General features: G+C 41.8%; 1 protein-coding gene across 2 annotated transcripts in view; it reads left to right on the forward strand.

The window, feature by feature from the left end:
* LOC105694388 (tectonin beta-propeller repeat-containing protein) overlaps positions 1-17,566 on the forward strand; it is a 58,529-nt gene extending 40,963 nt beyond the window's left edge. For both annotated transcript variants that reach the window (XM_012415012.1, XM_012415013.1), the window contains exons 18-25: positions 2,092-2,242; positions 2,315-2,514; positions 2,782-2,991; positions 3,068-3,169; positions 3,238-3,373; positions 11,770-11,961; positions 12,448-12,605; positions 17,461-17,566. In XM_012415012.1, coding sequence (XP_012270435.1) covers positions 2,092-2,242; positions 2,315-2,514; positions 2,782-2,991; positions 3,068-3,169; positions 3,238-3,373; positions 11,770-11,961; positions 12,448-12,605; positions 17,461-17,508 — 1,197 coding nt within the window. In that variant the 3' untranslated portion in view covers positions 17,509-17,566. The remainder of the gene's footprint in view (positions 1-2,091; positions 2,243-2,314; positions 2,515-2,781; positions 2,992-3,067; positions 3,170-3,237; positions 3,374-11,769; positions 11,962-12,447; positions 12,606-17,460) is intronic.
* Positions 17,567-23,382: the final 5,816 nt, after the last annotated feature.

The raw sequence follows: 23,382 nt of genomic DNA on the forward strand, positions 1-23,382 counted from the left end.
AGAAAGAGACATTTTTATTTAGCTCAAGAGCGCAGCTCCGTATGGGCAACGCGTAAATACGTAATAAAGTAATACATGCTCTCTGAGTAAGCATTGATCAGATTTATTTATTTATTTATTTACGTTCAGTAAATATTGCAACATATATCTGGGTCCACTCGTTCCCACGCCCTGGAAATTGATACCCCGTGTGGCCTCCTCGCGAAAACCCTAATCTCAACTGAAACGGTGGAATTCGGATTGGTGACCAGAGCAACCCGCCTGAATTTATTTAAGGACGCCAAACATGCTGCAATATGCCGCGAGCCCTTCGGAAACCTCAGCTAAGAAAGTCCAACTCGGCTATGAGAAATTGCGAAAAAGCTCCGAATGGCAGAGTCGGGGGGTTCACGTCAGGAGCACGGAATCGGAAAAGTTGGTCGGATTAGGGTACGGGAATAAATGACCAGAGTAAAATCAGATAAGTAGTATTGGAGCCACTACGTGTAGACTATACAAATGACGTCACTGGCACCGAGATGGTCTGTGACGTCACGCCACGTCACATACCCCACTGCAGTCATCTCCCATATCGTCGAGAGTGGTGGGGATACGCTAGAGCGCGAGTAGAGAGTAGCGAGTAGTGAGGAGGTTATTTGGCGAGAAAGAGGGATGTATAGGGCCCCACCGGCACACGTGTCGCTGACAGCGAGAGTGGCCATTACAAAAAGGCACGCGTATTGCCCATAGGAAGGACGGCCATTACGAAGTAGGAGAGGTATGCGTACGCGAGTGTCTTATCACCTGTATGAAATTCCACCATAGTGAGAACGGCCATTACAAAGTAGGGGGGTCATACGTACGCAAGCGTCTTATCCCTGAATGAAATGAAAGAGCCGGAGGTGATTTAAGGGCCGATGGCCGACTCGCCCGATGATTTGAATTAAATGCCTCGCGTCTTACGCTACAGCAGTTGATCTCGAGTATGCTGACCTATAATGCGCCACGTCCAGGATAGGTTTACTAAGGTGATATGAAACGATGGAAATCATCATAATAATAATTAAATTGATATTTTTTTTGTTCCAACCAAATGACAAATATTTACATAAGGGTACAGAGCTCCTCGAACACAGTTTCGACGAAAAACGGATGTTCGCATATATTGTGTTTCTTGAGTTCCTCGGTCCCGATGACGATGTCTCGTAGTTGATCGCGTCCTTGACTGGAGTTACTCCGCATTATGGTTCAACACGCGTTGACGACATCGTCGAATTGCTACCGATGAGTTGGGAACACGTTGCGATTTCTGCTAAAAATGCGATCTGATTGGTCTGATCAGTAAACATGTTGAGTGAACGTACCCATTCAGCAGACGAGTGCTAACCGATCACTCAGCAGTTGTCTCCTCTGAATGCACCCGAAGTCAAGATGCGGCGTTTCAACACGTCGAGGATGAAAACCAATTAGAACTGCAACGGAAATGACCACGAGGTTAAGCGCAATTCTGATTGGTTTTTCATCCTCGACGCGTTGACGCATCGTACTCGGTGTGATCGTCGATCGTTACGGCGCTGAGTGCCGAAGTTCATTTTCATTTCGCGAAGGGCGCCATCGATTGTCGTGCGAAAAGTCGTACGAAGATTTACCTAGCATGTGAGTGGTTAATAGTAGCCCGTGACTGGAGGGACGAAGATGACGATATGAGAACGTTTCTGAGAATGCCGAAAACTTACCGTGCCATATCTTTACGTAGATAGCAGCAATCAGAGTCGGGTAAATGTAGAAAAAGTCCTGATTTTTTGCTGGATTTTTTTAATTGAACGAAAGTTTGTTTCTTTATCTCTAGCAATGGAGAAATTATATTTCCATTTCCCCCACTCCTGAAATCTCAATCCTTACTGTATAGAACTCTGCAGCGTCTCGCTCGAATTCAACGCGCAGGGCGCGTTTCTCGCATCACTCTACGCTATGAGTTTCTCGCTCAAAAATGTATTTGGCTCGAAACTCTGCCGAGTTTCCTGATCCTATTCGAAACCGTACCTCTTAGTATATTTCCGTAAATTTAATTGTATAATTTCTTACAAATTGTAACATTTAATTTGTATGTAGATGATTATTGAGCCAATGGCAATGTTTTGGCGCCAGATGGGCGGACATCTAAAAAAGGTTGAGACCTGTATTAACGGAGTGACTTGGGGCATTGGAAATGACAATACTGCCTGGGTTTATACCAATAGTTGGGGTGGCTCCTTTTTAAAAGGTAATACCATAATTACATAAACAGTAGCGTATAAGAATAAAAAAAAAAATTGAATTCTAACATTCATTTCAGGATTAGGAGGTGACAATACCGGAATTAATTCGATGATTGATTTTTACAATTATTTCGTGTATGAAAATCAGCGCTGGAATCCAGTGACTGGTTATACATCACATGGACTACCTACAGATCGATACATGTGGAGTGACATCACTGGACGACACAAACGTACTAGAGAACACACCAAGTTATTATCGATGCACTGGCATTGGGTGCGTATGCTGATATTTTTTCAAACTAATCATATTCCTTTCCATCCTTCTCATCATCCATGACATTGTATATTATTTTGTTCGTTACAAGAAATATTTTCTTTTTTACACAGAAACTAACGCCCCATAAAGTTACCATTGTAGTAGTTACCGTGAAGTTTTTTTTACTTGTACACTGTTGGGAAATGGCTAAATAATTTTATATTTGTCGGAAAAAACGAATTTAATGATTTAATCCCTTCTAAATTGTCATACATTTAACGTTAGGTATCGGACTGGCTCATCGATTTCCATACTCCAGGTGGTGTAGATCGTGATGGATGGCAGTATGCTACAGACTTTCCATCGCAATATCACGGACGAAAACAATTTACAGACTACGTGAGAAGACGCCGATGGTATCGAAAATGTCAATTAACAACAAGTGGTCCGTGGCAAGAATTGGGAAACACTAAGGTCATTGACCTATCATTATATGTGAGTATATATACCGTTATCATATGTACAGTAAGGAAATAAAGTTTAATTTGATAACGAATTAAATTTAAAATAGACTTCCGAGAGTGCTGACCCAGATTCTCCAATACACGTCTGGGCTGTCGCAACTAACGGAGAGGCACTGTATAGACGAGGAGTATCTCAGTTCTGCCCAATGGTATAGTATTGCAATTAAGTTCCCTTTACACAGTATATCTAAAATATATTCGATCGTTATTTTTCTAGGGTATTTTGTGGGAACATATACCCAGTGATCAACCCTTGATCGGTATTTCTTGTGGGATTAACGGTCGAGTTTGGGCAATTGGTAAAAACGGTTCTGCATGTTGGAGAGTTGGGATAAATTCTTCAAACATAACAGGTTAGATACACACAATTTAACGTAATAAAGACAATATAAATGTTTTAATATTTATGGCATCTGAATGGAAAAGCTTATCGTTTGTCCATGTTTATTTTATTATTCCTCCAACTAATGTATTGTAAAAAATGCAATACCCTATCAAATAATTTTATAAATGAAAATATTGACTCGTTCTATTCATCAGATTGATATTATGTTTACACATAATCTTATCGTATTTGTCGGATTTAAATAAGTTCTGAAGTTTGTAATGTGGTTTTTCTCTAAAACCGAGGCACAGTAAATTAATACATGATACAAAAATGAAATTTATGAACAACTGCTCCATCCGACCTCATGGCGATGTCAGAAAAGAAGGGTCCTATTTGGACACGTCGCAAAGATCGGGTCGATATGGTCAGCTCGCAATATTGGATACCGGGATTTTGCAGGACTACTCATTAAATCATTTTTTTGGGGCACACGATTATTTACAAGTTTTGCTAAAGCCAGGGTCACACTCAGCTCATCAGTTGAATCACCAAACTTGTCGAGATTGGAAAAGCAATCAGAACTGTGCATAACCTAACGTAAGGATTCATTGGTCTGAAAACCAATGATTCCGCTCCGGAGAATGTTCTACAAGTCGCGTAACCATACTGTGACGTGGTAGATTTCAGCCATCTGTCTCACAAGGAAACATTCCCAAGTGTCCGCCCCCGATCTTATTGATTTTCATATATGTTGAAGAACACCATCAATTGATAGCGCATATCAGATGTCCCGATAGGTATCGCGGCGCGATAATTGCTATCTCGATTCTTCCTCCTCGACGCGTACCGACGGTGGTAAGGACTCGAAATGCTCTCCCGATAGTACACTTAACCCTATTAATTCTTACCCTCGACGCCTATTTACAACTTACTTGCTTACTTACTGCTAGTGATTGCCCACGATAACCCCCGGTGCCGCCAACTGGTGCTGGAATTACGTTAATAAAATATTTGGTACTTATAGAAGGTAGTAGAAATATAATCAGGAAAACATAGGGATGTAGACAATAAAACGTGAGTCCACATTAGATACGAACGGAATATTACACGAAATAAGAACGTCGACAACGGACAGACACGAGATGGAACGCACGGGACAAACAGTACAGGACGACACAAGGTCACAACAAGACAACAGCATGGTACAGTCGGAGACAGCAATAACGATCGACCAAATCGAGGACCAATTTACAGAACAAAATACCCACATGAACAACGCGACCGTACATGGTATAACGGGAACGGGGTGAGGGGATAGGGGGGAGAGCAAGAGAGCACAGGGTAATAATCGCGAGTTATAATTTATTAAATCTACAGTAACTTTAACCTATATTCTTAACTTATATTCTTACTTTCTACTCTTAATTTCTACTTACTACTTGTCCGGTCGATGTGCGAGTGCCGGTGGGCCGAAATGGCGGGACGGTTGGCGCCTCGTGGCGGCGGGTCAGCGGCGGCGCGGCGTCCCTGGACAAGTCGTGTCGACCGTAATGGTGGGCCCTCATGGTCGAGTCGATCGATCGGTCGGCGGACTTGGTAGGACGTCGGCCCGCTGGCTGTAGTCAGGGTCTGGAGTTCTGGGAGGCACACTCTCTTCGATTTTTGTCTCTATTCCTTCTGCTCGGTTCTCTCACGAAAGTCTTGTCTTACCGGCTTCTTCTCGCTCATCTGTGGTAATAATTCCAATTGAGATTGTTGTTCAGTTCCTTCTTTTAATTCTGAAAGTACATTTTTTGATATCTCATTAACAATCAATTTATCTTTCTTAGATAAAAGTGATCCAGAGTACTTTGATCTGCGATCGTCTATTGCGGGAATGACATACTTAGAGTCAGAATAAGCCCATGCTTGATCTGGTGGCAAATTGTTGACATACTTAGCATCTTGGTGAACGCACTCAGCCATCAATACTGATCTGAGAAAAGGTATGTTCAGTACAACACAGAACAGACGAGCTGGAGCCTTTGTTTCTAAGAATGGGAAGGGATTTTTGTTAGGAGGACATTCCAATTCACTACCTTTTGGGGGATCTGAGTTGTCTCTCTTTTGTTTTCTCGGAGGGACTCCTAGTTCTTCCTCCTCGCTGTATTTTGAGAGGAATCTTTTGACGACAGAATATTCTTTCTTTTCTTCGGCCAGGTTCTTGATAGTGTCTGTATTCTCAGTTACACTGACTGTGAGGTTACTTAATGAGATCTCCACATACAATTCAAAGAAATTTTTGTATTTCATATTTGAGAACATACTCATCGGATTCTTAAGATCCATGTAGCGAGGACTAGATCCCATTAAACACAGAAGATTGGGGAGGGTTTGCGTCTCCATGTTGATATAGCCTGGAGTTTCTTTGAATCTTGCTATCCGGTACTGTATCTTTTTCTTGGGTTCACCTTTTGGTATGGTGAAGTTTTCTAGGATGAGATCTATGGCTTTCTGAGAAATTTGATCATCTTCACTTAAGTAGAGATCACGTATAAGTTGCTTCACCATTTGTTCAAGATCTCGGATAGTCCTCATTTTGCTTATCAGTCTTCTCTTCATGAGGGGTGTGTGACGTTTCCTGGGTTTTTAGATATGTCTGTGGTTGTGGTAATGACGTTGGGTCTATTTCAATGAGATACTGGATGTGTGGTTCGTCGGATAGAGTCCATGTTTTGATGTTAAAGTCGATCTTCATTCGTATGTCCATTAAGATCTCCATTCTTAGGATGCAGTTATATGTGAGGTCTGGTACTAGTCTGGCGTTCGTAATGTATGCTTGGTTGCCTATTGTAATTGGTTTTAATATAATTGTTTCAATTGTTGTCACGTGTCCGTTAGCGACGGTGATTTGGTTGTTTGAGGGTGTGGCTGTGGGCAATTCTAGATCTTTGAGGTGTTCTCCAATTGTTCGATTCATGTATGTATGTGTTGCTTCTATGTCGACTAGTGCGTTTATGATGCAGTCTGTGATTTTGATCGGCATAAACCATCTGTTCATCTTTTCTGTATGTGTGTGTACGTGTGCATTCTGTTCTGTGTGTCGGACTTCTATTAGGGGAGGTGCTGCAGCCCTCACTGTCCTCCTCACCTGTCGTTTCCCTGGTTCTATTTATGTCGTGGTTGTCCATTTGTGCAGTGTTTTATAAAATGTTGTGGTGATTTACAGTAGTGACATGTCGGTCGGTCGTAGTTTGTTTCTGTCGGGAATGTGACGATTGGTGGTCGTGGCATAGGTAGTAATGGTGGTCTATTGTGTGTTTGTGGCTGGTATGCTGAAGAGGTGATGTTAGTGTGTGTAACTTGGTGTTTTGTCCCGAGGTTTGGTATGTGAGGCGTGGTAGGTATATGTGTATGTATTTGTGTTAGTGAACGTACGGTACTGTGTTTTCTCTCTCTGAGTTTCATATGTTGGGTATGTTGTGTATTCGTTTTGTTTGGCTTTAAATTTGGTATATTCTCATTTCTTTCCTAGGTTCTGCAGTTCTGTTATGTTGTTAATGACTTTCCTATGTATGCCTCTTTGGTATTCGAGTCGTAGGTTATCATATGCTATGTATAAAAGTTTGTCTTGTGTTAGAGAGGGTTTTAATTGCTGTGCTAATGTTTGTAGTTGTAGTAAGTAGTCTGTGATCGGTTGGTTTGGGTTTTGCGTATATGTTCATATTTTTTGTTCTAAAATGTTCATGTAATCTGGTCCCTGAAATGTGTTTCGTATGTGTTGTTCAAAGTCGTAAAATGAGTTCTATTGTTGTCGGTGTATGTCATACCATTGTTTCGCGTTGTCTTTAAGTAATATGAATATGTTGTCTAATAGTTGGTTATCTGTTAATAGGTAACTGTGTTGTAGTTCTCGTATTGTATCGAGGAAAGTGTGTAGATTCTCATGTGTCTGTCCCGAATATGAAATTTTCCATGTATTAATTATATGGACCGGTGGTTTATTGTACGGTTGGAATGGGGGTGTATATGTTTGTGAGTTGTTATAAGAGTGTGTCCATTGTGTTTCATGTGGGGGTTGTTGTGTTATTCGATTGTTAATGTGGAGTGTGTGTGGTGTGTCTGTGGTTCTTAAGTTTTGTGGGTAAAAGGGTGCGTATGTGTGCCGTATAAGTGTTTGCTGGTTTGGTCTTGGTAATGTGTTATGTGGTATGTAAGTGTTATATTTTGGTAATGGTGCTGTTTGAGTATATGTGTGTGTATGTTGTGTGTCGTGAGTGGGTGTCATGTTCAGTGTTCTCGTGGTGTTTCCTGTTTCTTGTAGTCGGTGTGGTTCGAGTTGTGATGGAATGAGGGTTCGTCGTCTATGTTGTCTTATTTGTAAATTATGTAAGTCTGTGGTGTATTTTCGTAGGGTTTCCTGAAGTAGTTGTATCTTTCTTTGTAAATCGTCTATTTCGCGCTGTATTTCGTTGGTGTGATTGTGTTCTGCGATTATGTATGGTCACGTTGTTCATGAGGGTATTTTGTTCTGTAAATTGGTGTTCGGTTTGGTCGATCATTATTGCTGTCTCCGCCTTTACCGTGCTGTTGTCTTGCTGTGATCTTGTGTTGTCCTGTACTGTTTGTGCCGTGCGTTTCATCTCGTCTCTGTCTGTGATGATCTGTAATGATCTTACGCTTACTGTATATGTCCCAACGTTTTCCTGTTTGTTATATTTAAAATCTTTATTTTTATTTTCGTTTCCTTTCTTGATAATTTCGTTTCCCTAATGTTGAATCCTATTTCAATCCCTATGTCTCTATATTTTTCTTTTTCTTCCCTTTTATTCTATTTTTCTGTGCTTCTCTGTTCCTGTAACAGTTCCTGTAATGTTATCCTATGTTTTCCTATTCATCTATTTCCTTATGTTTTTATTCTATCTTTCCTATCTGTTTATTTCTTTCCTATTTCTCTCTCTGGTTGGGATTGGGAAAGGTATGAGGGGTCGCAGGTTAGTCGTTGGGCGCCATTTCCTGACACAATCGGGACGTCGACGCTCGGCCGCGCCGCAGGCGCTGCCGGTACTCGTGGCGCGCGGTTTGAAACGGCGTGACGGGCTCACCCGTCACATCAGTAACCCGAAAAGGTAGTCATGGAATTCCGCAAACTAGCACGCTATTCAGAAATTGGTTGTCGAAAGGAAGTCCTAAGGTCGCTTGACGAAAATCGCTCCACCAACCCAAGTAGACTAAGTCACCATTATTCAGCCCAAAACGCATCTTGATGACTGCAGCACATCGAATGCCCCTGCAACCACCGCCCTCGTCTAGATCGTGGAAACCTCCACCGAATGGAATACCGTCTCAAATTCATGAATAAAATCAGCAACTAACAGGCCAACGACGCCTCTTGCCTTTTCACCACAAGTCTTACACCTTAAAATGAAAAGTCGAGACGGGGATATAGATAACAAGTATTAAATGTTTATTACTAAAATTGATCCTATCCTATATCTATCCTAACTTAACTACTTTAAGCTACACGAGAGTTCGACGTGATCGAGGCCGACCACGTGACGACGGGCTGGTGTTTCGGCACGCTGCCGGACAGTGGGGCTTCGGGGAGCCGGGCGGTGGGCCTCGGCGCTCGAACTCGGAGACGGGTCTCTCAGAGCTTCACCTGGGGCAGTGCTCGGATCCAGGATTCCGGGGCGGCGAGACAGTGTCGACGTTATGGAGAGGATATTGGGCAAAACGCACTATGCTCAACGGGTCTCACTACAGTCCCCGGCGGATATCTTCTCCGCCGGGTCATCGGGGCTCTTTGAGCTAACTTGGCGGCATTCGAACGCGCCGGCGCTCGGTAGCGCAATCGACGCCGTGGTGCGCAATTCGAATATGGGTGAGACGGGCCTACCTGTCACAACCTGGAAGTCCTGCAGACTTATCATCGATTGCCATCGACCTCGAGTTTGGAATCCCTGGTTCTCGGCTCCCAGTTCATACCGAGTCTGAGACAGAAACCATTGAACTCGCAGGATCATCCGCGCCTCGAGCTACAGTTGTGCTGCTCGGTACTCCAGCGATCTAAGTGCATCAACCCAGGAAGGTACGGCGGCATCATGACATCCATTGGTAGCGAGGCTTTTAGGAGGCCTCCAATCCTAGGGCACGTCATGGACGGGAGGTGTTCACGCATAATCATGCGGCTGGTCGATATAAGGAGGACGTCACCGAGCTTGGCCGCTGATTAAGCCATGTACAGGTCCTTTCGCAAGATCTTGTCACCTTCATTCTTCACCTTAATTCCATCTCTCATTCCGATTAGACATTAATTGAACTTACGAATTCCATGCCTAGCTCCGGGTAACCAGATAGAATAAGACCTTTTTGTACCTGCGCTTACAGATGAGACCGAAATCTCAGTATTTCGGCTTCTCCGAGGGGTGTCCCAAAAGTAAGTTCCACTATTTTCTTAAACCCGTGTGGTTAGCGAGAAACGATTGACACTTGGAGGGAATATTTACCTGTGTGTAGTGCAAGCCCTGTAAAATCCCTATGCTCGTGCATTCATTGCTAAGTCCGTCACGCCCCAGTCGCCATGGAGACTCCACTCGCTCCTATCGCTGATTGTGAAGTTCGTGGTGTTATTCGCTTTTTAACCGGAAAAAACAAAAATGCTACTGAAATTCATCGCGAGTTGTGTAGTGTGTACGGTGAAGATGTTATGTCAAGTTCAATGGTTGCTCGTTGCCGCCAATTATTCATTGATGGGAGAAAAACATTGCACGATGAACAACGAAGCAGCCGGCCCTCGAATTCACGCACTCGGAGTGTTGCCGAGCATGCTCGAAGAATCTTGGATTCCGATTGGCGCCTTACGCTTGATGAAATTCTTTATGAACTGCCTCCGAATATTGAGATAAGCCGTGCAACACTTCACAGGATCATTGCTGACGACTTGGGTCTATCAAAAGTGTGTGCAAGATGGGTTCCACGCCTACACGACGAGCAGAGAGTTGACGCTGCATTGCAGTTTCAGCAATTTTTCGACGATGAGGGAGACGGTTTCTTCGACCGAATAGTGACTGGGGATGAGACATGGATCCATCACTATACACCCGAATCTAAAACTTACAGTAAAGTGTGGAAAGACAAGAATGAGCCAGCTCCAAAAAAGGCGAAAGTTGTGGCATCCGCTGGAAAGGTTATGGCAACAGTCTTTTGGGATTTCAAGGGGGTTTTGTTTATTGACTACCTGCCCCATAACACCACGATAACATCTGCACACTATTGTGAGGTGTTAAACCGACTCAGAAGGGCGAATCAGAACAAAAGGAGGGGAAAATTAAAAAAAGAAAACAGTGTTTCTGTTCACGACAACGCTCGTCCACATTCCGCTCACCAGACTCAAAAGCTGCTTAAGAAGTTTCGATGGGATGTTTTCGGACATCCACTTTACTTCCCTGACCTTGTACCAAGCGCTTTCACCTGTTTCAGCAGCTGAAGCAATATCTCGGCAGGAGACGCTTCGTGAATGAGGATGAATTGAAAGAAGGAGTAGAAAGATGGTTAAACAGTTTGGCGGAAGAGTGGTTTGACACGGGTCTAAAAAAACTGTTATCAAGGTATGAAAAATGTATCGAAGTTCAAGGCGACTATGTAGAAAAATAAGTTACATATGTACCTTTCAAAATATACCGATATACAAAATTTTGCTCTCCCTCTCCCTCTCCCTCTCCATGTCCCTCACCCTCCCAGCCCAACCATATCCCCGTTACAATGTCAATATCTAAAGGTTGAGAAAGTGCAATAACGTGCGGAACACATTACTGCACTGATATAATTCTGTAAGCGGAACATACTCGCAGGTGAATAATCCGCTGCGCCCAAGTAATACGGAAATTGTTGGTTGCAAGCTTAGCTGCATGGGCCCCTACCAGAGCTGCGTACAACAGAACAATGTACAATTGACGCTAGAATCATTCACAAACCAGCCCAAACCCCATGTACTCGGCATGAATCTTTCTAATGCCGCGGCCAAATTCCATGCGAGCTGCAAGTAAATCTTCTAGACGCGTTTTCGACCTGTCAATGCCTCCAACTCGATCTTTTCGTGTGCTAATAGAGCGTATGTTCGACCATCCAGTTGTTGACAATTCGCCAAGTTTGCCTTATCATATCATGTTATGTTAATTAGTTTAAAACTAATTAAATTATTAATTAGGCCACATTTCATTTTGTACGTTTTTTTTTTTTTTTTTATTATCGATGCCTAATATGGGATTAAATCGGTACAAGTCAGGCTGGTTTTTCAAATTCCGTACTGTGGTTATAAGAACATTATATCAGTTTGTTACTGCATTATTAGTTTGTTTTGTTTTTTAATAAAAACAAAATGTGTTCCATACGAGATTGTTCATTACATTTGAAATGTACGGTAATGTATTGTGATTTCAGGTGATCAGTGGGCAAACGTTGAACCCCCTTCAGGCGTTCATCTAAAACAAATTGCAGTGGGTAAAAACGTGGTATGGGCCCTAGACACTATGGGTAGACTGTTCGTTCGGCGTGGAATCCGAGAAGATGATCTCCCAGGTGGAACCTGTTGGCAAACTTTGCCTACAATGCCGAATGACCCGATTCATATTGGTAATACTAAACTACATCAAATTGTCTGTGTAACGATTTTGATTTCTTCTGTGTCATTTATTTTCATTAGTAGGTTATAACGAACAGTGTTGACATTTTCTCACTTCTTTCACGGAAATACTACGTTTCTTTGAACAGTGAATTCGGTAAATCTGCTATGACTTAGTCGATGCCATTTTTATGGACATTTTTATTCGCCATATTGGATCAGCCACCTAGAATTTCAATATTCTGTTATCAGATATGGATTAAGCGGTTATAAAAACCACGTCAAACCGTTTTTTAAATTAATCCAATCATTTTGAAATTATGTACACAGAAGTCTGCTCTTTAAAATAGTACATAACATTATCATAAAGGAAAAATATTTTTTTCTTGAAATAACTCGTCAAATCTCTAATAGTAAACACCGCAGTCAATTTCTGGATAACCTAATATAACCGCATTTAAATTTGAATTATCATAAGGATATTTATTTCGATACAGATTTATCAGTCATGACTGCAAAACAAGGTTTTCGACACGTTGCCGTTACACGAGATGGACGACAAGCATGGGCGATTTCTGGATCTGGTATCGTCTGTCGAAGAATCGGTACCACGGCCGAAAACCCTGCTGGTACGGGGTGGACCACGGGAATTGGGGTATGAAACTAACGAACAATTGATTAATTATATTCTTTAATCTTTCTTTAATCAACAATAAATAGATGATTAGTTTACCAGGTGTATATACTTAAATCCGCTGTTTTTTAGTCAGAAAAATGCATGTTTTTTCATAGAAAGCAAAAAAATTGTAACAAGCCGTGTGCCTTGGACCAAGGCCCCCGAGGCCGAGCCCAGGGGGTCGACACTGCCATGTATTGGGGTGTAACGCTTTATGCACTACTGCCATCTTCGGTTGGAGTAAACCTTCTTCGCGAACTAAATTATTTGGCGGGCTATGCAAATTCATTTATTAAACGAAGGGATATTTTCGGGATTTAAAAAGTACTTGCGATGATTAAAACAGGCGTTGCTTAAACTGACACACACAAATGTAAGAAAACAGTATATTAAACATAAAATAAGTAAAAAAAGTGTCAGTGGTGCAATGCCTGTTTTAAATCACTGTAAGAACTGAAATAATTACATTGAACATTAGTTAAAAAGTCACATATTTATTAAGATAAAAATATTAATTATTATGAATGTATAAATATACAAATTCTATACAAATTTAATTTTTGCTATGATTACTTGCATGGATTAAATGCGATCTATAGATCGCATTTAATTATTACAATTATTATAGTAAGAAACTACAAACTGTTCTTGATTTACACTATTACTGGCAAACTCACGTTCGCGATTTAATACCCGAGGTAATCGAAACTTGTGAAAATATTGCCACTAATCGAGGTTAGGTTCACTTTGGTTCAGTTGTCCCGATTATTTTTATGCGCATCTACGCTGCGCCTCCTGGAGTCTCTTGCTATTGGTTAGAAAATTTGTTCTCTGTTCTTCTCTTTCTATTCGACTGAAAAGTCACGACACCAGCGCAGTCTTTGCTTGGAGTAGGTGAACTAACTTCAGCGTTACACCTCTCCCATAAGGAGTGTCGACCCCCTGGCCGAGCCACACGACTCGCACAATACTACGGCCGGGCACCGCAGCCCGGCGCCCGGTTCCCGCAAGCCCGACGCCGGCCAACTAGTGCGCGCCGCGGCCGCTACGCGGCGACCCACGGCCCGTGCTCTCTCGCAGGCGCGCGAGCCTTCCGGGCACTATAAGAGGCCAAGAGAGTCAGAGTTGTAGGAAGGGAAGAAACCCGCCTACACATAGACTCTCAAAAAACCGATTCGCAGAACGAGACCTCGAATCACTATAGGCGCGAATTCGCATCTCCGAAAACAATTCCGTACAGAGACGACACGAACCAGACCTGTACCGTCGTATCGCCTCTCCGATCCGGGAGTTCGAACAGTAGGGCTAGAGTCATTACCACAACTAACGTATAAGTCATATTGTAAACCAGTAGCATTCAACCGATATTTGCATCTTGTATTAACAAAGCAGAGATCCCGTAACAATTAGCATTAACCACTTGCGCTATAAAGACGTGCCACGCACGTCGAGATGCTTTTGTTCCAAAACTGCCAGCGACATGTATACCACGTCGTTAGGCATTTGTCGCAGAAACAAAATCGACGTGTTCGGCACGTCGGCTAACAGTTGGATCGTTCATTATTCGAGCTACAGTTCCAGAGTGCACGACATCGCGTAGCGTCATCGATATCTTGGAAATATTTCAGAATCGATAGGGTATGTTGTACGGATGTTATACCGCATGTTGTATTGTAGAGCGCGGCACGGCATCCGAAAATTAAATCGTAGCGCAAGTGGTTAAGTACGATACCGTTTGTATCCGGTGTGCTTCCAACAGTTTCGCTTGCAGACCGCAACCGAGTGACGTCGACCGGCAACGGACAAACACCAGTCAATAAACTCTGTTATTTTTATCGAGTCAAGGATACTTTACTCCACCCAGACTTTACTCCTCGGGGATACTAAGACCCTCCAAGCGGACCACTGTCGCGGGAAGAGACCCGAACGTGGACCGTGGCGCACGAGGACGCCACCTAACCCGCGCGCCTCGTGTCCTAACGTTACAAAATAATTTATTCAAAGTACTGGCTCTCGCTAGCTACACATTTGTCCCATCCCTCGGGCGATTTGTGGATACCACGCCAAAAAAATGCCTTCTCTTTCGAGGCAAACCATTCATCAAGCCATTGTCGGACGTCTTCATAAGAATCGAAGTGTTGCTCAGCGAGCGCGTGGTACATCGACGAAAACAGGTGGTAGTTGGAAGAGACCAGGTCTGGTAAATAAGCGGCATGGGGTAGCACCTCCCAGTTGAGTGCCTCCAAGTAGTTTCGGACTATTTCTGACGTGTACGATGGTGGGTTGTCGTGAAGGAAAATCAGCTTGTCATGTTTTTGCTGATAATCCGGCCTTTTTTGACGCAGAGCACACTGCAATTTAATCCGTTGTTGGTGGCACCGGTGGGCATTGACCGTTTCACTTGGTTTCAACAGCTCATAGTAGACGATACCCTGCTGATTCCGCCAAACGCACCGCATCGTCTTCCGCTCAAAGCGATTTGGTCTTGCGGACGATTTTAATGGTTGGCCGGGATCAACCCACGATTTCTTGCGTTTAGGATTCTCGAAAAATACCCACTTTTCATCGCCAGTCACAATCAGATGCAGGAACGAGTTTCTCTTTTGTCTAGCGAGCAAGATATCGCATGTGTTTTGGCGTCACTCCATCTGCCTATAGGTCAATTCATGCGGCACCCATTTTCCGATCTTTTGAACCTTTCCCATGGCACGTAGGCGCATAGAAATCGCTGGTTGAGTATCGTCCAATTGCTCGGCAAGCATTTTTTGCGATTGAGTATTGTCCTCGTCCAAACGAGCGTGCAATTGATGGTCCTCAGCCTTCCTGGGCCAATTCTAACACTTATTGTAGCCGATTATAACACTTCTTGTCGCTCAGGTCAAAATTGCCGTCTTTGAACCAAGGAAACCAATCTCTGCACTTTGTTTCCGGTAAAGCGCTGTCGTCATAGGCCTCCACAAACATTCGATGCAATTCGGCAGCCGATTTCTTAAAATTGAAGCTGAAAGGCCGAGCTTCCCGCATATGCTTTTTCTGGCAAAAAAACTAGACATGATTACCAAAGGAAAAATGTATGTTGTTGTATGAAATTGCTGATGATGTGCACTGTTAATTGTTGACAGATGTCAAACTCATACTAAACAAAAGTATGGCATGTCCATAGTAACTTAACATGCTCACTAACGCAATCTATGAGCAAACAGCGGATTTAAGCTTATACACCTGGTATATGAAATAATAAATACTTTACGTTTTTAATTTCTCCTTCTGTGTCTATGCTTAATTTTAATATTGGAAACTTGTTAATTAATAATCGATATGAATGCATGTTAAGGTGATGCGAAAGGCGCCAAAAAATTTAATCGACGTTGGTCAAATAAAAAATCTTTTATCTCCAGTTTCTACCTTTTTCGCCAGTAATGTCATTTGAAGTACACGCGTGATAATAAATCGACGCGCCACGTTAACTCCGAGAAAAATTACATCTTAAGTCATCTCCCAGCTTGTACACCAACGTAATTGTAATGTACCAGCTTATACCGGTGTTCAGAAAGCCGTTACAACTCACAAGGAAGGTACCTGAGGTGTCCCCCTGCGACTTTGTTTATTTTTAAATATGTTATAGAGGACTAAAATCTAAGGGACCCGTGGTTTTTTTTTATCGGCGGATAAACACTTTTAGGGGGTGAAATCAGGCTTCAAAGTTCGCCGGGCAAGGGGGTGAGTTGACTGTTTCATATAGAAGCACTCGACCGTTTTTCATGAAACAACCGTCAAAATGTAGGGAATGAAGAATTATGAAACATGCATTTGGAATTTTTCGAAAAAATTCATTTTTAAGGGGTGAGCCATCCCTTTGAATACTTCTTTTACCCCTTACGCGAGCAGTAACTGCTCTATCCAAATGAAACTTGGTTAATCTATAGACCAGAACAATACAAAAAAAAAGCATATTTTGGTTTTTTTGGAAAAACGAATTTTAAGGGTTGTAACAACCCTCTAATAAAATAATGTATAATCTCGTATTGAAACCAGCTAGAATGGATCCGCCTAGATGATCGGACAAAGGTGACGAGTGATCTTCCGGGTGCTGCGGGCCCGGAACCTATCCCGTATTTATAGACCAGAACAATACAAACAAAGCATATTTTGGTTTTTTTTGGAAAAACGAATTTTAAGGGTTGTAACAACCCTCTAATAAAATTATGTATAATCTCGTTTTAAAACCAGCTAGAATGGATCCGTCTGGACGATCGGACAAAGGTGACGAGCGATCTTCCGGGCGCTGCGGGCCCGGAACCTATCCCCTCATTTCGTTTTCGATTCGTTTGTTCGTCACACTTTATAGAAATTAAAAACGAATGTTTATAACAAAATGGAAAAAATGAAGTTTTATAGGCGCCACGACCTTTCTTAGGGCCTCTATATTTACGGTGTAAAATTGTTAACAATTTGATACTCCCAGTTCGGAGAAGTTTGCTGAATTATTGACTCTTTAGATGCCACTTTCACATCGCCTTAACGCTTTTTATCATTTCATATAAATAATAGCGCATGTAATACATGTATGTCACATGTATTCTTGAAATTGGTAAAAAAAGCTCTTGATAATTTTTGTTTTTATTTTTATTCATCAGAATTTATCAATCCATATGAAACAATGAATAATACTCACGCAACTTAATTTGAAATTACTGAAGTTGTTCGCCGTTGAGTGCACTGTGTGTATGAGTGTTATGCATGTGTTGTGTGTGTACGCATGCATACACACTAGGCATACGTGTACTGCAGAATCGCGTAAGTATACAAAATGTATAATCTCTTTTCGTTACAGGCAAACTGGCAACATATAAGTGTCGGCGGCCTTCCGGAAAAAACCTAGTAGAATGTTGAAGAAAAGAAGATCAGCCAGCTATTTAATTTTATTTATGGAATTTTATATTGGGAGTAATCCCTCATTTTACACACGCAATGTCAGTCATATTAGTATAATTACAATTGATCTAGTCTTGTACAATGAATTGAATCAGTGGTACGTAAATTATAGCAAATTAATAATATTAGTTGTTCTACATATGCAAGGTACGGTAATGTAACATACCTTAAAATATTACATGTCATTCCTGAAAACATTATGTATTTTTTATACTGTTATCTGTTTTTGTATGCTCTTAACTACACCTAAGGGCTACCGCTCAGTAGCGACCAAAAACGCAGCCAAGGTTGCGAATTTTCATAATGAAAAATTACAATACGTTTAGAAACCGATATTTCATAACTGAAATACAAATCCGTCCCGTCATGTGTTCTAATGCTGTCTAAGCTTTCGGCAAAATGTTAAAAATAAGCTTTTTCAATCACACTTATCTAACATCAATGCTTCGAACATTTGTTCTTTATATTATTTCGTCGTTTTCTTCTGAAATGTCGCATTGCTGATACATGGTCCGTGATAATTTTTCTTCTGATCAATCTAACATTAAATATGTTCTTGCTCACAGTGGCTGATGCGAAATTCTAGTTGCCACTTAAAAAATGATGGCATCCAGTAATCGCAACTTTGGTCTCATTAGGCCGAAATTTCATTCGCGCTACAGCGACGAACGACGAAACGGGAATAAGTTTTGATTGGCTACAAATAACATACGGCGGAAGTCCCCCCCCCCATTCCCCTGTTTCTCTGCAACCAATTAAAACTGCTTCACAGACGCTTACCATTGGTGTTGTCTTTCTGTCGGTCGGCTATGGGATCCGGAACGAAACGGCAAATGGCTACTGGAGAACCATGAGAGATGCTCGCTCTGCGGAGTTGACCGCACTCTTGTTCCCCCTAGAGTTACCGGCGAAAGGTGGCCCTCGTCATGGGAATACTTCTCGACCGGACGGCTGGGGGTGCTCCGGGTAATCCGTCCCGCGTCCCGGTTTTCCGGGTGCGGGTTGGGGACCGGCCCCACCGGCCGTAATAAGAAGGTGGCGCGCTAGTACAGGCCGATAAATGGGAAAGCCCGGCCCGACTTCGCCGGGTTATCTCGGCCGATGGGCTGGGCTCCCATCCGCTTTAGCTTGGAACGCGCGCCAACCCACGCTGGAGCATTGCGTCTCAGCTGGGGCCTTGCACGAATGCTCGCACCACGCGGGTGCAGGGGAGGGACCTCCACGAAGTTCCCCGAGGGCAACGGGCGGGGTCAAGCGGCCTCCCTTCGGGGAGTGCGTCGCGGAGGCCCCGACCCGGCAAGCGCCTTCCCTGGGTTTGTACGAGCGGTCCGGAGCATTCGGGTTTTTCCAGCCCGTCTTGAGCCTTCGGGCCCCCATGGCGGTGGGGTTGCTGGGTGGGGTACGGAGTACAACCCCACAGAAATGGGGGAGCCGCTAGGGAGGCTTCGCCTCTAGGTGCGGTCGGCCGGCTTCGGCTGATACGACGTCATGTCGGTCAGCTATGCAAGAAACTGCACACGAACGCTTTCAAACCGGGGCGGGCCCTAAGGTTGGAGTCTCCTTAGATCCTCTCGCTGATCTGGAAACCACAGCGTCGTCGTTCCTCCTGCTTTTGGCTTGTGATCGCTGGAGTATCGAATCGCACAGCTGTTCCTTGTGATACAGTCTACTCGTCAGAGAGGTCCAGGTGACGGACAGAGCTTCTGCGTTTCTATTGGACACTAAACTGACGCGCTCATCCAGACCGGTAGTTATTAAGTGTCCTATCTCTATAATATTGACCAGGAGGAGACCCAAGGTCCTACGTCTTGTTATGTGGCGGCCGAGTGGCTTGCGAGACCGGGGGAATTTTGCAGATTCCTCCAAGCGGTATACTGTTTGTAGAGAAATTAACTCGTACGCACGCGTAACCAGTTTATGATTTGAGAAACATGGAGAGGATAACCTGAGCGGCTAGGTCCACCTGTTTTGTTGGATCGATAGGTTTTTGGTCCTCAGAGGGTGGTTGGAAAGTTGCAATGAGGACACAGGAGTGTTTTAAGGTTTCGTGAGAATCAAGTCGTCGTTTTATATTGAATGAAAAAGTTCTATTTATAATGCAAGGAGTACAATGTCCATGGGGGTATGGTGCGCAAAATATATACTGTGCTAAACGGATCGTCACGAGACAAGGACGTTGGAGGTCGCGCGCTAGCGGCTTGCGGAAGTGTAACGATATATGTCCGCGTATCAATTGCGGAATGCTGACGCGAGATTCTCTCTTGCAAGGTGCGCTTTGCTTTACTATTCGCCTTAGTATTCTCCTTCCTGTTTCTGCCGAAACATAAATTAGATTAATGCATTTCCCTCTTTTGAAGGAGTACAGGTGATTAGGTAACACATGCATTGACATTTATGAACGCAAACAAAATTGAGGCCAATTCAGTTCGTTCGTACAATTAATTAAATAATAAGATGTAGCTTTACGAATATAATCAAATGAATATCCTGTATAAATCACTGAATCTAAATAAAACAGATGAATAGTGCTCACCCCCCCCCCCCCTCACCCCATTAAATGACATTAAAAAAGTTTCGGTGAACCTTGCCATGCCGGGGATGGCAGCCGCTGGGAGTGTGAGAAACCGCCTTCTTCTACCGCCACGAGCCTTGAGCAGGACCGTGATCGTAACTGCCGCCTCTAGGGTGTTGCCTGCACCATACCGGTAAGCGAACCAGGTTATGGGAAAGGCATTTAAAAATTCACTTCCGCTCCACCCCCGATAGAAAGGGCTAGTATTCCTCCTCGACACGCGACCCACCGTCCGCCATTTTTCGCGTTGCGGGCCACGGCCACGTGGAGGCCTTAGGGTCACGTGCCTACCCGCTATATCAATGCCTGGTAACTGCCAATCTTGGTTATAATCGTTATATATAAGAAACGCATTAATAGAATAAAAAAATCAAAGTGATCGTTTGTTCATCGCAATGAGTTGCATTGATTGCAACGATAAAATACTAGTGTCCTGGTATATGCCCTGTGGCAAATATATATATTCCTTGCAAATACTTGTATTTGTATAAGAAAACCGTCGCGGCCAAAACGATATGTCTCGTGACATCATTTTGATTTTGTATGACTTCACTTTCAGTCTGCAGTAGTCAGGTCGTACACCTATGGAAGCATATAACAAACATGCAGCAAAAAAGCATTTAATGTACCATGTTATTTGAATACATCTAAGCACGTATTACGTATTACAAGTATTTGTTGTATTATGTACTTTATGGGTAGAAATAAATTTCCCTTTATGTTTGTTATTATACGTATGTAAAATATATGTGTCATATATATACGGCAAATTAATGTTCATTTCCTTAATATACGCGCAACTTACACATATTACATATCTTTTGCATGTGTGATATGTCAGACACAAGTACGCTTTAAATAGAAGTATATTATACGTTTAGTATACATCGTTTATTTGTGAAAACGTGGGTGCTCTAGGAACGTATAGAGTACGTATGTCAAACATACGAATAAAATAATTTATATTTGTTTACATAAAATGTACGTATATTTTACGTCTGTAGCAGGTCAATTTTTCTTACCTTAATATACACACAACATACGTTCATTAGATGTCTTTTGCATGTGTAATATCGCAGATACAGGAGTCTATTAAATAGAGATGTATTAAACGTTTATTATACCCTTAAAAAAAAGTGTTGTATTCGAATCGACTGATTTGAAGGGAGTTTTACTTTACCTTAAGGTGATATGAAAGTGTCAGCCTATGTAGACCTGGAAGGTCAAATCATTCGTGACGGTATTCTCCTAATTGGGTGTACCTGTTTGTTTCAAATTTTACCACGTGAATATGGAGGTCCTAAGGTAGGTCCTGAAAGTCATACAATTTTATTTTTTATAAAAATTTGCTTATTTAGCTTGGACTAGAACCAAGGTGACATCGTCCATGCACGTTTTTCATGTGTTTGTCCCGTGCATGTTTTACGCTTTTTGAAAGTTTAGAAATGAAAATGAAAAGTTTCAGGACCTACCTCAAATAATTTAGAATACTATAAAAAAATGGAATATTACAGAGTTAAATAGGAAAACATGAAAAATACTTTCACGAACGACCGTAAGAGAATGCTGGCTTGTCCCATGGGTAACACGACTTGAACCTGGAACTCACGGGTAGGAAGCTGTAACGCTGACCACGATGCTACCAAAGACTATGAAAAAATAAACATTTTTCGGACTTGTAAAGACCGCTCCGGTACTTCTCGATCGGTGCTAAAGATACTCTTGCATCTTGTTGAAAATATGTTCTTAAAAAAGTCTCATAAATGATTGTAAAATTAAGTCATTTAAAAAATTGTAACGGTATGTTTGAATCCAGACCACGATGCTACCAAAGGCTATGAAAAAATAAACATTTTTCGGACTTGTGAAGACCGCTCCGGTACTTCTCGATCGATGCTAAAGATATTTCTTGCATCTTGTTGTAAATATGTTCTTAAAAAAGTCTCATAAATGATTGTAAAACTAAGTCATTTAAAAAATTGTAACAGTATGTTTTAATCATCTTTTTATTTAAAAGTGTATAATAAATGTATACCGATTCACTTTTAAGATACTAAATTCATAATTTTAGTACAACCTTATACACTAAAAGTGCGGGAATTTTATGAATATTATTTAAAGATGTTTCATTTAAATGTGCGCAATTTTTTACAGGGGTAACTACATTTTCATAAGTCTGTGAAAGCTGAATATAAACTATTAGTCTGAATATAAACTAGCGATTTATCGGTTTTTGAACAATTTAACGTTTTCGAATAGTTTAGATTTCTGTATAGATTATCTGGACTTCTATGATATATGTACTGAAAATATAGACGTGAAAAGATACACATATATATTCACAGGATACTTTTATTATGCATACCATAGATAATGTAATTTTCTATACTTATGTCCTAATTTGTACATCCACTATAAGTATATTATTCTTCATTCGATGCCTGGTAATACATCATAATTTATACAGTGGTAAACAATTATGATGTACGACAACCAGCCAAAGAGGAAGTAAATAAAAATCAGAGTATGAACAAAATTAACAGTTTTATCAAGTTAAAATTTGGATGTAGACATTAACTATATATAAAAAACGTTAGGTTACATGAGGTGTCTTTTTTACTTTTCTAAACGTATTTACAACGATGTTGATAAACCTTTGACAGATGTCTACTAGAGCTGTTATATATTTTGTATGTGTCACGAAATAAGTATTGGGTTGTTTGGAAAGTAATTTCGTTGTTTCCCAACAGAGGACTTAATTTTTTTTTTCACGGCCAACTTCACACTTAAGCCGTATAATCATTATATATTTTGACTGCTGATCTAGCATGGCTTGCTTGTGAAAAAGTTTGATTGAGTCTACGCTGTAGTTTTTGGTTGGTACCCTTTCAAATATGGAAAGTGAAAAGCGGCATTTTCAGCATATTTTTCTTTTTTACTATCGAAAAGGTAGAAATGCTGTTCAAGTAAGAAAAAAATTATCCGACGTGTATGGGGAAGATGTATTGACGGAACGCCAGGGTCAAAACTGGTTTGCAAAATTTCGATCCGGCAATTTTGATATCGAAGATGCACCACGTCCTGAAAGGCCACTTAAAGCTGATGAAAACACAATAAAGGCATTAATTGATGCAAACCGGCGAATAACAACTCGTGAAATCGCTGAGAAATTAAATTTACCGAATTCGACCGTTCGTGATCATTTGAAACGCCTAGGTTTAATCTCAAAGCTCGACATATGGATTCCTC

The sequence above is a fragment of the Orussus abietinus genome, unplaced genomic scaffold (assembly GCF_000612105.2).
Source record: "Orussus abietinus isolate OABI.00-Male unplaced genomic scaffold, Oabi_2.0 scaffold199, whole genome shotgun sequence".
Classification (NCBI taxonomy): Eukaryota; Metazoa; Arthropoda; class Insecta; order Hymenoptera; family Orussidae; genus Orussus; species Orussus abietinus.